The sequence below is a fragment of the Heterocephalus glaber genome, unplaced genomic scaffold (genome assembly GCF_053883595.1).
Source record: "Heterocephalus glaber isolate CG9 unplaced genomic scaffold, H.glaber_assembly_v1.0 deba00000347, whole genome shotgun sequence".
NCBI lineage: Eukaryota > Metazoa > Chordata > Mammalia > Rodentia > Bathyergidae > Heterocephalus > Heterocephalus glaber.
In genome coordinates, this window is record NW_028258143.1 from 51,745,225 (window position 1) to 51,757,838 (window position 12,614).

At 37.8% G+C, this 12,614-nt stretch overlaps 1 protein-coding gene across 5 annotated transcripts in view; it reads left to right on the top strand.

The window, feature by feature from the left end:
• Positions 1 to 12,305, top strand: part of Metap1d (methionyl aminopeptidase type 1D, mitochondrial) — a 95,216-nt gene extending 82,911 nt beyond the window's left edge. For all 5 annotated transcript variants that reach the window (XM_021238570.2, XM_004857674.3, XM_004857673.3 and 2 more), the window contains 5 exons: positions 2,378 to 2,541; positions 9,466 to 9,563; positions 10,857 to 10,904; positions 11,761 to 11,839; positions 11,978 to 12,305. In XM_021238570.2, the coding sequence (XP_021094229.1) occupies positions 2,378 to 2,541; positions 9,466 to 9,563; positions 10,857 to 10,904; positions 11,761 to 11,839; positions 11,978 to 12,056 (468 nt within the window). In that variant the 3' untranslated portion in view covers positions 12,057 to 12,305. The remainder of the gene's footprint in view (positions 1 to 2,377; positions 2,542 to 9,465; positions 9,564 to 10,856; positions 10,905 to 11,760; positions 11,840 to 11,977) is intronic.
• The last annotated feature ends 309 nt before the right edge of the window (positions 12,306 to 12,614 follow it).

Sequence of the window (12,614 nt, forward strand, 5' to 3'; positions counted from 1 at the left end):
AGTTTCCTAAAGGCTTTTAATAAGTAATTTCAGTTTTAAAATTTACACTGTCTTGGCCTGGGATTTAGCTCAGTGGCACTGTGCCTGCCTCGCAAGTGCAAGGTCCTGAGTTCGATCCCCAGTACTGGGGGAAAAAAATTTTACACTATCTTTATAATTATGAAGCTCATAGAGTATAATGATATACTTTCGAGTATCTAGAAATATGAAAGAGTCTAGGAAACATAGGTCAGTATCTTAAATTATACTTCCTTTTTTTTTTGGTACCAGAAATCGAACTCGGGACCTTGCACTTGCCAGCCAAGCACAGCGCCAGTGAGCTAAATCCCCAGCCCTTTTTTTGTTTTTTTTTTTGGTACCGGGGATCAAACTCGGGTCCTTGCGCTTGTGTAGCAGGCATCAAAACCACTGAGCTAAATCCCCAGCCCTTTCACCAGCCCTTTAAATTGTATTTCTTATGAAATATTTTAAAAAGTGAAGAACTCCATTACCATGTTTTATACTTTTATCAGGATATACTTATTAAATTTTATAGTTGTTTATGTCTGCTATGTATCACAAGAAGATAGATTTCTTTTTCAACCTTGAAGGTTGAATTTTTTTTAAAAAAAGACAATATAATGCTCTTAGTAGTTGCTCAATAAATATTTGTTAAGTAAGTGAAGTACAAAACAAGAATAGTTTGTGGATAAACACAGTAGTTATTAATGACTACCACAGACTTTCAAAAGTATTATATTTCCATATGTATTGAATCTTTCAAGTATTCATTTTGAAAACTGGGCAAAAAGTAATATGACTGGTGGCAGATGCGTGTAATCCCAGCTACACAGGAGACTACACCAGGAGGATTTTGAGTTCAAGCCCAGCCTGGGCAATTAAGCAATTTAGCAAGACCCTGTCTTAAAAATAAAAAAGGGCCAGGAATGTGGCCCAGTGCAAAGGCCCTGAGTTCAGCCCTCAGTACTACAAACAAACAAAAAAAAGTAATACAAAAAAGCAAATAAAAATTTTAAAAGTAATACATTTGTATTTTTAAAAACTACAATTCATAGTTACAAAATTTCTTGAGTAGTTATATTAGCAAATTTTATATTCTTTTATATAAAATCAAAATTTATACTTTCCTAGATTGCAAAAGGTCCTAAGTGGGAATAAATGTATAAAACACTACTCTATTGCAAGGTAATTAAGATAATTTATACAGTAGTGAAACCTCTTCATTAGAAGCCAACCATCCATGACATTAATCTAGGTTTACCTCTGTATTCTGTCACTAACTCCAGACAAGTTACCTGTCTGTGCCCCAATTTCTTGACTTACAAAGTGGAGATTTTTATAAAGACCTTTCCTGCTTCTTCATGGAGTGTAGGGAAGCATTTGTTAAGATGCAGAATAGTACACAGATTTAAGATAGGCATTATTGAAAGACAAAGTGAAGATAAATATCTTTTTTGTAAGTTTCTTCATTCTACTTTATGAGAAAGAAAACTGTGAAAAATAATTAGGGAAAATTTATGCAAAATAGTAAATACGATGCTACATTCAAGGATCAATATTCAGCTAGTCTCTGGCTTCTGTATTTACTAGTGTTTGGTAATCATTGATTTTTTAAAAATAATGAAACTGGTGTCTTTCAAGACCCTGAAGGACTTCTGAATCATTGAAGACTGAATTATATTTTCTGTAATTTTACTCATAATTTTTGTTTTGTTATATTCTAATTCTTTTAAAATCCTCTTAGAGTGTTTTCTATTAACATTCTGCTATCTGGAACATTTAGTTAAGATTTCACTTCCTCGCATAAGATTTTTCAATAGCTTATTTCATTCCTACTTTGATAACTTTAATTCTTAGAAGTACATTCTCCTGTCATTTGTTACAATACCAACATGTCTTTCTTATTTTTTCTTGTCATTATTTATTACTTCCAAGTATAAAACTGGAAATAAAAGATAATGTGTCTTCATGACATTGAAGAAATTTTTTACTATGTTAAATATTTCTTAGTTTTCTAAATTTATTGTGGCAATTGTGTACATCAATATACCTGCTCAGTGTTTTTGCATATATAGTTTTGCCTTCTGAAATAAAATAAGGAAACAAAATGTTACAGTAGCATTGCTAATCATAATGCTGAACTAGCCATTCTATACATTTATTTTTCAGATTTTTGTTATATCATTATATGGCTTCATCTTTTTAATTTCTGTGAGGTTTTAGTATATCTATTTTTTCTTTTTTTTAATATAAGGCAAACGAGAATTTTGAAAGGGTAATTTACATGAATTTACTGAACACAGAGGTGAACACTGTACTTTGGGAGAGTAAATTTTTTAAAACAAGGATATATTTTAAAACTTCTGCCTGTGTTTAGGTCTATTACAATGGCTACCATGGCGACACCTCTGAGACATATTTGGTGGGCAATGTGGATGAATGTGGTAAAAAGTTAGTGGAAGTTGCCAGGAGGTGTAGAGATGAAGCAATTGCAGCTTGCAGAGCAGGGGCCCCTTTCTCTGTAATTGGAAACACAATCAGGTAAGCTTTGCACTGACAAGTAAAGGGAGGGTTGGCAAGTGGTACAAAGGTTATTGGTGGCTTGGTATAAAGTTGATGACATGTTTTCTGATTCAGAACCGTCATTTCAGTCTGATATCTGTACGTGAACCGCCAGGCTGCAATATTGTTCCCTGGGTTTAAAAAGAAAACCAAGGTTTTAAGAAAGTAAATTATACCAGGGTCAGCAAAGAAACTTATTGGCGCAGCAAACAGTATTTGTATGGCTGCTTTTGTTCTAGCTTGACATATTGGTCTGTATGTAATGTAGTTCCCTTACTCAAAAAACACACCAAATGTGGAAGAAAGTGCCTAAGAAAGGGCTGAGTAGCCTAACCCTTGAATAATGAGAAAGGAGAAAAGCTAAAATGTACAGAGGAGTGAAGTGAAACATACTCCTATGATAGAAAGATGAAAAGTGTTAACTTGGGAAGGCCTTACCTTTCAAGATAGTAAATTAGCAAATATCCTGAAAGAGTGCTCTTCTGACCTTTTTTCGTCTGATTCATTTTTCCTATAAACCACTATATATCTTCCACACAGTATTCCATGCTTGCTTTTTGAGTGTATATGTGTTTTCTGAAAATTCATTGAGTTCTTTTTGTAGTCTGCTACCTATTTTCAGGTCCCCCCTCCTTCACTCTTTTGAAGTAGACATGCAGAATATGTGTTTTCATTTAAAAGTAACGCATTTTGTTAAAGATCATCACATCAATACTCCTTAAAGTACTATTCTCATTAATATGAACCATTGAATACTTCCCATTTGTCTAAAGGATGGAAGGCTTAGTCACCTTGAAAAGATGCTGCCTTTTTTCTTCAAACACCTTCAAATACTTTAAAGAAAAAGGCAGCAAAATATCAGTTAAATGTATTTATGGCTTTAAAAATATTGTAACAGTGTCTGAATCAAACTTTAGTAAAATCTCTTTGGGTTATATCTGAGAAGCTTTTATTGAAGACTTTGAACAAAATTGTGTTTTTGACAGTTTTAAATTATAGGCTAACTAGCCTGGGAAAAAAGGATAGTGTCTCTCTGTTCTTTCATAGGAAATGTTGAATCAGACCCCTACTGGGAAAAGAAATTTAATGCATATCTCACTATCTTACTGTCCATGAATATAATAGAAATGAATTCAAAATGCAGTTTTATTTTTGCAAATGGGATGAGTCGATAGATGCACCTCATATTTTTGAACACCTAGGGTTCAACAAATTTACTGGTGGTGCTCTTGCATTTTAACAAAATTTATTCTTCAGTAGAAGGGGGCAGAGAACACTAGATTCTTATTCAAGCATTCTATCGAGCTCTGCATTCATGGCTGTGTCTAAAGGGCATGTCAGCCTTTGATTCTCTCTGAGAGGTAATTATCCTTTTCCTGTCACGGAACAACAAATGATAGCTAACTACAGAGGCACATTTGCAGTAGTCACATTCATCAACTGCAGAAAAAAAATTCAATTTAATTGTGCAACACAGCTGCACATGGGCTTTTGAGCATTTCTGTTGTTCTCCCTGTCTCGCTATTCCTCCCTCCAGATCTATTTTTTAAACTTTTTTTCTGGTTATTTTTTCCCCTTTTTGTCTCTTCTTCCATTTTTACTCTCTGTACTTTCTTGTTAAAGTAATTTTCCTTTGTGGCTCTCATTCTTTTTTCCCCATTGAAGGCTATGAATGTAGAAAATTATCACAATTACTCATATAATTGAGCCTCTTTGTAGCAAGTGCAACTCCAGTAGCCTTTCTCCATCATGAAAATGGTTTCATTATAGGGTTTTTCATATTCTCTGACACCATCTACACAGAGGAACAGGCGTGCAGATGAGATGTACTAGGAACAGGCTAGATCAGTAAGGTCACAGTAGGAATAATTAGCTCTGCTATGGAAAGAGCATCTAGGCCTTTTACTGCTACATAAATGTACTGTCCGTGGCTTTTAGTCACAAAAAAAACTTACTAACAAATGGAGCTCCCGCCTACTACTTTGAAAAAAAGATTTGTATCAACACTACAATTTTCCATCATTAAGACTAATAACACAGAGCCTAGTATACATCAAGGGGAATAAAAAGAAAAATCTCACATTCAAGTGGTGGCTGGGTGCTGACCTTTGTTCCCTTTTTTTGTGTACGACTTAACTCTTTACAAAAAAGAGCCACACGCCACACCAACATGCAGGTGAACTCCAGCTAGTACTAGCAAAGCATAGCATTCAGTCAGAAAATCTGATAAATCTCCATGCAGGATAATGCATTTCATTACATATTCACTACATTAATTCTAGCTACATTAAAAAAAGAAGAAGATGATGATGAAGAAGAGTAGAATTGAAAATGACATTGGATTTTAGCTATCTGGATGTAAAGGTCAATTTTTGCAGAGTATGAATTTGCATGTGCAAATTTGAAAACCAGATCATTCCCAACAACTGCACATACAAAACTATATGGAAAATAACAGACAATGAACTTTTTACTTTTACCCTAATGCATTTCATTATTTAGATGGTTTATGTCTGCCGCTGGCTAGGAGACTGGCCCCGATTCTAACAAATGTTTGTTCTGATCTATTAAAGCAGTGTTTCTGGCCATCTATTATTTTGCCTTTTCTTATTCAGGCAAAATCTTAAGGGAGTAAATAAACAAATGATATCACCTTTGAGCCAAAAGTACTTAAAATCATTACAGACCAAAGGTTTCCAAACATATTTCATAGCAGTCTCATTTATTTTAAGGTATTAGCCATGTTTATATAGCCTCCCTCTACTGCGACATTCTGAAAAGAACATTCAAGCATCTTGTGTTAATACCACCCCAAAATTGAGAGCTCTACTGGAAATTTTGAAATTCTCCTCTAAAACCTAAAGAACAGGATGAAGTTTCTGAAGAAATATCAGCCAAAGTGATTTCATGAAAAAAGTTCTCTCTGTGCCCTTTTGCTTTATGAGGGGTGCCTAGTGATCTTTAGGCCATAGTGTTCGTACACTCACTGTACCTCCATTTGCTTTCAGATATTTCTAAATCTGTATTTTTATAATTATGTCTCTAGTATCTGTATGAGAGTATCATGAGTGTGTATATTCATGCATCACAAACATGACAGCTCAATCAAAAAATAACCTAATGTCATGATGAAAGTATCAATAAATGGTTTTTAATGTTTAATTCATAAGTATATGTTTTGATATTAATTTAGAACAATAATAAAGCAGATTTTTAAAAAAATAATCTCTTTCTATTAGATTATGCACATTTAAACAATAAGTGGCTCAGGCAAAATAAGTCATTTTAATGTCATCTGTGATGGATTTTTCTTGACAGCTACTGTAAATTACAATTACACTGCTTCTCTCTGCACATGAAAGTAAGCATTGCCATAAATTATCTTTTATTTCAATCCATCATGTCTGCTTTTCAGAAACAGAAAACCTCAAATAAAAGTTCAGCACTATTGTAAGAAAATGCAGTAATTTGTGATCCAGTTTGAAACAAAAAAATGTACCACTCTTCTGGAAAACAGTTGTTGACATTCAAAAATATTACTAATTGTACTTAAACATTCCTATCATTAGAGGGAATCCCTGGACTTGTGCATTCCTTCATTCAAACACTAGTGCTTAAATTAAAAATCTAGAAAGATCAAGGTAAAATTCAAACATCAAATCATGTGCCATGTGAGATCTTTTATTAGAGAGATGTGACCCTTTGGAGGTTAGTGTTGCTTTACGGGATTCATATAGAAATGGTAATAAAACTATTTCCATATGCTTTTTGGTTTCACTGTAAGAGGATGTACTTAAACACAGTACTCCTCTGCCCTCTTGGGGAATGTATTTTTAGGCATAAAAGTAGTTGAAATGTATTAAGAAATTTCATTTACCCAAACAACATTTCAGTTGAGTCCAACTGCCTCATGAAAGGGAATAAACTGAAGAAAATGGTCACAAGATGAAATTCCTAAAAGAAATTTTTCTTTCAGCTATAAACTGTGACTACAATATGAAGTGTAATGATACAATATAATTGAAAAGTAAGCTCATAAACTACCTTTTTATACCTTCTTCCTCTTCTCTCTCTCCCAATAATCCATATGAAAGGCTTCAAATGATAAATGTGCTGGGCTCATCAGTAGGTGTCATACTATCTTAAAGGATTTTTAGTTAAAGGAAATCAGAGCAGAAGAGCTAATATCAGAAGAATTCTGTTCAGTGGATTTCAGCAAGAAGGAAGATTTCATTGGTGAAATGTTCAAGGCAAGAAAACCCTGGTGCTCAGAAATGGGTCGTGGCCCTGCGTTAGCTGGTGTTGGGGAGCAACTGCGGCACTTCTTGGACGCATATGCCTGCCTTGTTGTTTCCATTTCCCCCGACATCCCAGGCAAGAGGCAGATGCACATTCCAGCTTCCCATTCCACAATTAGGGTGACCAGCACTTGTTTTGGTGTTAGAGAAGTGAAATTTGCTGCTACCAGTCACTTAGATTGTGGAATCAGATTAAAACCCTGCAATCAGGTGAATAATTCTGTGCTCATGGAGTGTATCCCAAAATAGTAGAGTAGAAGGCACATGCCTTTAAACAGCAATTAGGAACATTAATGAGATTTTATCCCATTTAGCTCCAGTGAGTATATATTAAAAAATAACTACCAATCCAAAGGAAAATACCCTGAAAAGCAGAAGAAATGTATTCTTAGTTCCTGGGAAACAGGCATTGAGGTGGGTGCTCAACCAAGGAACTGAGGGAAACTTGTCTGGTTTGTTTCCTCTTTTTTTCAGCCGTAAAAACCCTCTAACCTTTGCATCCGTGACACACAGATGCTGTGATACTGCTATAGCCAAAAGTTCCAGCAGGACCCAGGGAGCAAATTGTAGGAGAATGCACTCAGATGTCTTTAGCCACCTAGTAATTGTATAGCTTCTTTTATGAAGAGGAATGAGAGGTATGACAGGGAGGGACCCTGAGGGTTTCTTCAGAGTGGGCTTTCTTCCTCTCCTCTCATCAGAAATTAAAATGGAGATTGCCATTGTAACGCACATTCAAGATGTAGCTGTGACGCCTGCCAATCAGTTGGATCCTTGGGAAAAAAATTTAAAAAGAAAACTAGTTTTTTCATTTTAAGGAAAGAAAATAAGAGAATAATTTATATTGAATCCTTTTAGAATCACTGAGGTTTGTTATGACTGAATTAAGATAATTTACAGTTCTAGATAGAACCCATTCTTGTTTTTCAAAAAACTGGATTATAATCTCTTAGTCCTCTCTCTTCTGCCCTCTGTCCACGCTCCACCCGTTTCTATTCAAAAATTATGTGGAACAAATAGAAATGCCTTGGAAAGGATGTTATACCTCCTGCCTAGAGTGCAAAGACCCACTGAAATAGCCCTAACCAAAATTATAACCGAAGAGATAAAAAACGTAGACTTATTTTTGTCCTCAGCATATGCATGGCTTACCTATTTTTGTACCATCAATGACATCGAAATTAAATTTCAATAGAAGCTGCCATCTGCTTGATACAGTGACATCCTGGTCTAAGTGAAAAAGTCTTGGAAATCTAGGAGGGTAATTAAAAATGTTCAGAAATTGTACATAGACACAAATGTCCACAAAGATGCTAACTAAAAGGGCTTTATGTTAAACTAAAGCTACAGTCTGGTGGAAACTATAGTTTGAAAGTTAAAAATTTTGAATTTGTTAGGAATTGCAATAATTCTATGAATTCCAATACATTGTTATGGGTAGCATTAGGGATATCGTGCCTTTTGTCCATGTGAAAATATAAATCTAGCCAGGCATGGCAGCACATTCCTGTAATCCCAGCACTCTGAAAGACTGAGGTAGGAAGATCACACATTTGAGCTCAACCTAAGAAACTTGGCAAGGCTGTCTCAAAATTTAAAAAAAAGAAAAAGAAATTTAAAAGGGTGGGATGTAGCTCAGTGCAAAGGTCCTGGGTTTGATCCCCAATACTCCTATGGCCCCCACCACCACCAAGTTCAGCCTTGTGGGTAAAGATTTTAGGATTGATTCTTTGTGGTAGGTTTCATTTATAGGGGATAGATGGAACCCAAAACATGTACTTGTAAAAGTAACTAACAAAGTGTTAAGAATTGGAAATCACAGTGCTACTTCTCTTAAGCATAATAGCGATTAAAAAATAATTCTGTGTGAATTTTGTTAATGGGGCGGGTCTTGAGTAGAACTCCAAAATGCTCACAAAGTTTGGAGTATTTCAAGAAAATTGACAAAACAGACATCATCTCTTTTTGTGTCTGTAAAATATATAACATTTTGAAATAGAACAGAATAAAGGACACCATAATGGAAAGTCATTTCTAGATTGTAATTTTCTTCTGTTTAGCTTCTAAATCAGTGGGAATTTACACAGTAAATTTATCCATACAACCACAAAAGCCAGTTAGGTTTTTATGACCTACACTATATGCACATATATCTTAGTTATGTATATTAATCTATATTTATGTGTATTCATATTCATCTCTTAATGACCTTGTTTGAAATCTATGCTAAAGTAAATGACTCAAACTATTATGTTATATACATACCTTCTTTTTTCATATATCTAAAGGGAGTTGTTTCAAGCATCAGCAAAAATTTAAATCATTCCAGCATAAAGAAAACAGTAATGTTTTGTTTTGTTTTGTTTTTTGGTACTAGGGATCGAACTCAGGAGCTTGTGCTTGCGAGGCAGGCACAGTGGCACTGAGCTAAACCCCCAGCCCCAAGTAATGTTTTAAAAAAAGCAAAAGAAAACAGCAATATTATCATCTGGCTCTAAATAGAACTGATATTTTTTCAGAGAATATTTCAAAGTGACTTCCTTTTTATCTAGGATGCATTAAAATTTTATCTAATTTAGTTAAATATCTTTTGTCACTTTTAAAGCCATATAACTCATCAGAATGGTTTCCAAGTCTGTCCACATTTCGTGGGACATGGAATAGGATCTTACTTTCACGGACATCCAGAAATTTGGCATCATGGTAAGAAAGTTAATTTGGAAGCTATCAGGGTAATGCAAGTAGTTTTGCCCCTGAAGGTTTTTCCTCTTGCCTGAATCCACATTGTGTGTGTGTGTGTGTGTGTGTGTGTGTGTGTAATATCTACTTAATTTTAACCAGCACATTACTGTGTTACTAAATTAGAGCCTTGCAGTTTCAATCCCCAAATAAGGGTTTTTTTGCTGTTTGTTTTCTCCTAAAGGGTCCATGGCTGGAAGGCATAAGGGATATTTGTCTAGAAAAAGTTACTGAAAACAAAATGCCACTGCATCAGTGTCCCAGCAGCGTGCACATATGACTGTTTTCTGTTTTTCTTTTTCTATCCCCTCTTCTAACCACTGACTGTTGTGGTTAAACTTCATTACATCCTACATAGTGTTGACAGCTGATGTATTTAGCACATGTACTCACTCTTTAGTGATGTCTTGATTATGCCCACCCTTGTGTTCCTTCCCTGGAGTTTGCTGTTTTTCCGCTGCCTGGATGTGCATTCTGCAGTGAGAAGGCAGGAGTGGGCCCAAAGGGGTAGGAGGATTTGGGTGAAAGTAGGAAGCAGCTGTATGGAGGAGCCCCAGAGCAGTGCACATTTGGACTGGGACCAAAGGAAAGTTGGTCCTCGGGCCTCAACATATACACTTGAGAGTAAGATTGATCCCTAGAGGAACTACTGCCTGTAACCTATGGCCCGTGGGTCCCTAGGGACCCAGCTGGACAGAACCCTTTCAGACCGAAGAGCTCCACTTTAGGCAGCTCAGAAGAGGTCCAAGGTGAGAATGCAGAAAGGGCTGGTCACCAGAGCTGTGTCCCGCCCAGTGCCCATCCCTGGAGTTGAGGATGGAGACCCCATCTCCTGCCCCATTCTGCATATCTATAGGCTGCCTTCTCTTTTCATCCTTCCCTGAGATTTCTTTCTCTTTAAGGTAGGGATGGGGGGAAAACCCAGGACCCAGTGAGATCAGGAGACCTATCAGCAGGTGGCTGGGGGACATAGAAAGGGTAAAAAGGATCCGTCTAAAACACCTAGGCTGCCCCTACCATGCCTTGAGAAATTGTGGGGAATGGGGTCTTGACCCAGAGCACAGACACTGCAAGGGCTGAAGCCCAGGAGCCTCATGTTTGACCCAGAGGGTCATCTGGGAATCTAGAAGCCTCCACCTTTCTTTCTTCCCGAAAGAAAATGACCAAGTTTTTCAAGTATCCCCAACTCCCCTAAACCTGTTCCTCTCTGTTCTTGTTTCCTGTTCTCAGCCCACCTCCCTGTTTTTTGTTTTGCAGCAAATGACAGTGATCTGCTCATGGAGGAGGGCATGGCATTCACCATAGGTAAAGCTGGGGCTCCTCTTTGAGAGCTGTGGCTCATGGGTGGAAACCGTGGTGCTGGCCTAGGCCAGCAGTCCCTTGAAGGACTAATAAAGCCAATCAGCATAATGAAACAATTCGGATGCATAGTAAATCTGATTAAATAATATCCTTGAGCCCCATCTTCCTAAATCAGATACTTACCGACACATTTAGGGGACGGCAGCCATCCAACCTCTAATTCTGTTACCAGCCTAATGTGGTGTTTGCTTTTTTTGTTTTGTTTTTTCATTAACACCCAGTAACTAGAGGTGATTATGTCCCTTGCTCCCTGTCAGCAAGTGGCATGTGCTCTCTGGTGGCCCATTCCTGGCTGATCCTGCAGTTGGTGTCACCACCAAATTCCAGTCACCTAGGGCCACGAAGGCCTCCTATTTCTGACTGTGGTACTTAATGGAGAAGCAATTAGAGGGAAATAAGAAAATTGTTATTTGCTGATTAATGAACATTTTAAGCATGTTTTAAAAATTCAAATATTTTAAAAACTGACTGGTATTTATAAGAAGGACTGGTGTTTGGATGGTTATTATCCACGGGGTCCTAATTAAGGCTTGATTAAAATGCCCTTCTTTCTCTAAAAAATTATGAACAAGGCAACTTAATACACTTTTTAATGCCGTAGTGCGGCCTCTTCCCACTGTTTAGTTTGTAGTATACTATGTAAGCAGCATCAATTAGCCCTTGCAAGATGACAACGGGAACCGGTGGGTGAAGGAGGGGGGGGGGCTCTCCCTCCCTCCCTCTCTCTCTCCCTCTCATCAGCTGAAACAATGACAATAATCTGATGAGGTCACTGCAGTAAATATTTTCCCTTTTACAGAGCCAATCATCACCGAAGGATCTCCTGAATTTAAAGTCCTGGAGGATGCGTGGACTGTGATCTCCCTAGACAACCAAAGGTGTTTTGCTTTGGGCCCTGTGCCTTTTAAGGCGTTGAGAAGGGGAGATTGGCGGGAGAGCAGGGCCTTGAGCTACTGCTTGGGCCCCTAGGGCGCTCACAGTGCCCTGACCACCCCCACCACTGCGTGTGTTTTCAGATCTGCCCAGTTTGAACACACAGTTCTCATCACATCGGGGGGTGTGAAGATCCTGACCAAGCTGCCCCATGAAGCCTGAGAAGTAGCCCCAAGGTCGTGGAGACCCGGCGTCATTTTTCCCAATTGCTGGAGAACTTTTAAATGAAAGGGGAAGGGCAGGTCTCCAAGGAACCTACCTGGCCCCAGGCTCGGCCTCCCAGCGCAGGAAACGCATCTGGAGAGGAAGGGGAACAGACACCTTCGTTTGGCATAAGAGGACTCCCTGAGAAGCACAGTTCCCCTGAGCCTTGACCAGACCCTGCTCGAGAGTAAATACCTTCTAAACCCACTGTGTCTGCGTTCCTTGCATCTGACCGTTACAAGGGGGTCAAGCAGAAGTGGTTCTTTTTGAGTCTGAACTTTTTTACAGAATGCACAAGGAAAGAAAAACCAAACCTGTTAGCTAGAGTATTTTAAAAATCTGCCTTATGCACTGCCGGTCCAACATTGGCCAGTTGGCAGGCACTTCCAGGTGCCAGCACCTGCTCCCCACCCCTAGCCCTTCCTTTAATTTTTCCTTCATCCTCGTGGATTTGCCTTGAGATTAACCTGCAAACGGAAGTGCTGATTACATTTTCTTGGCTCTACACCCTGGGCC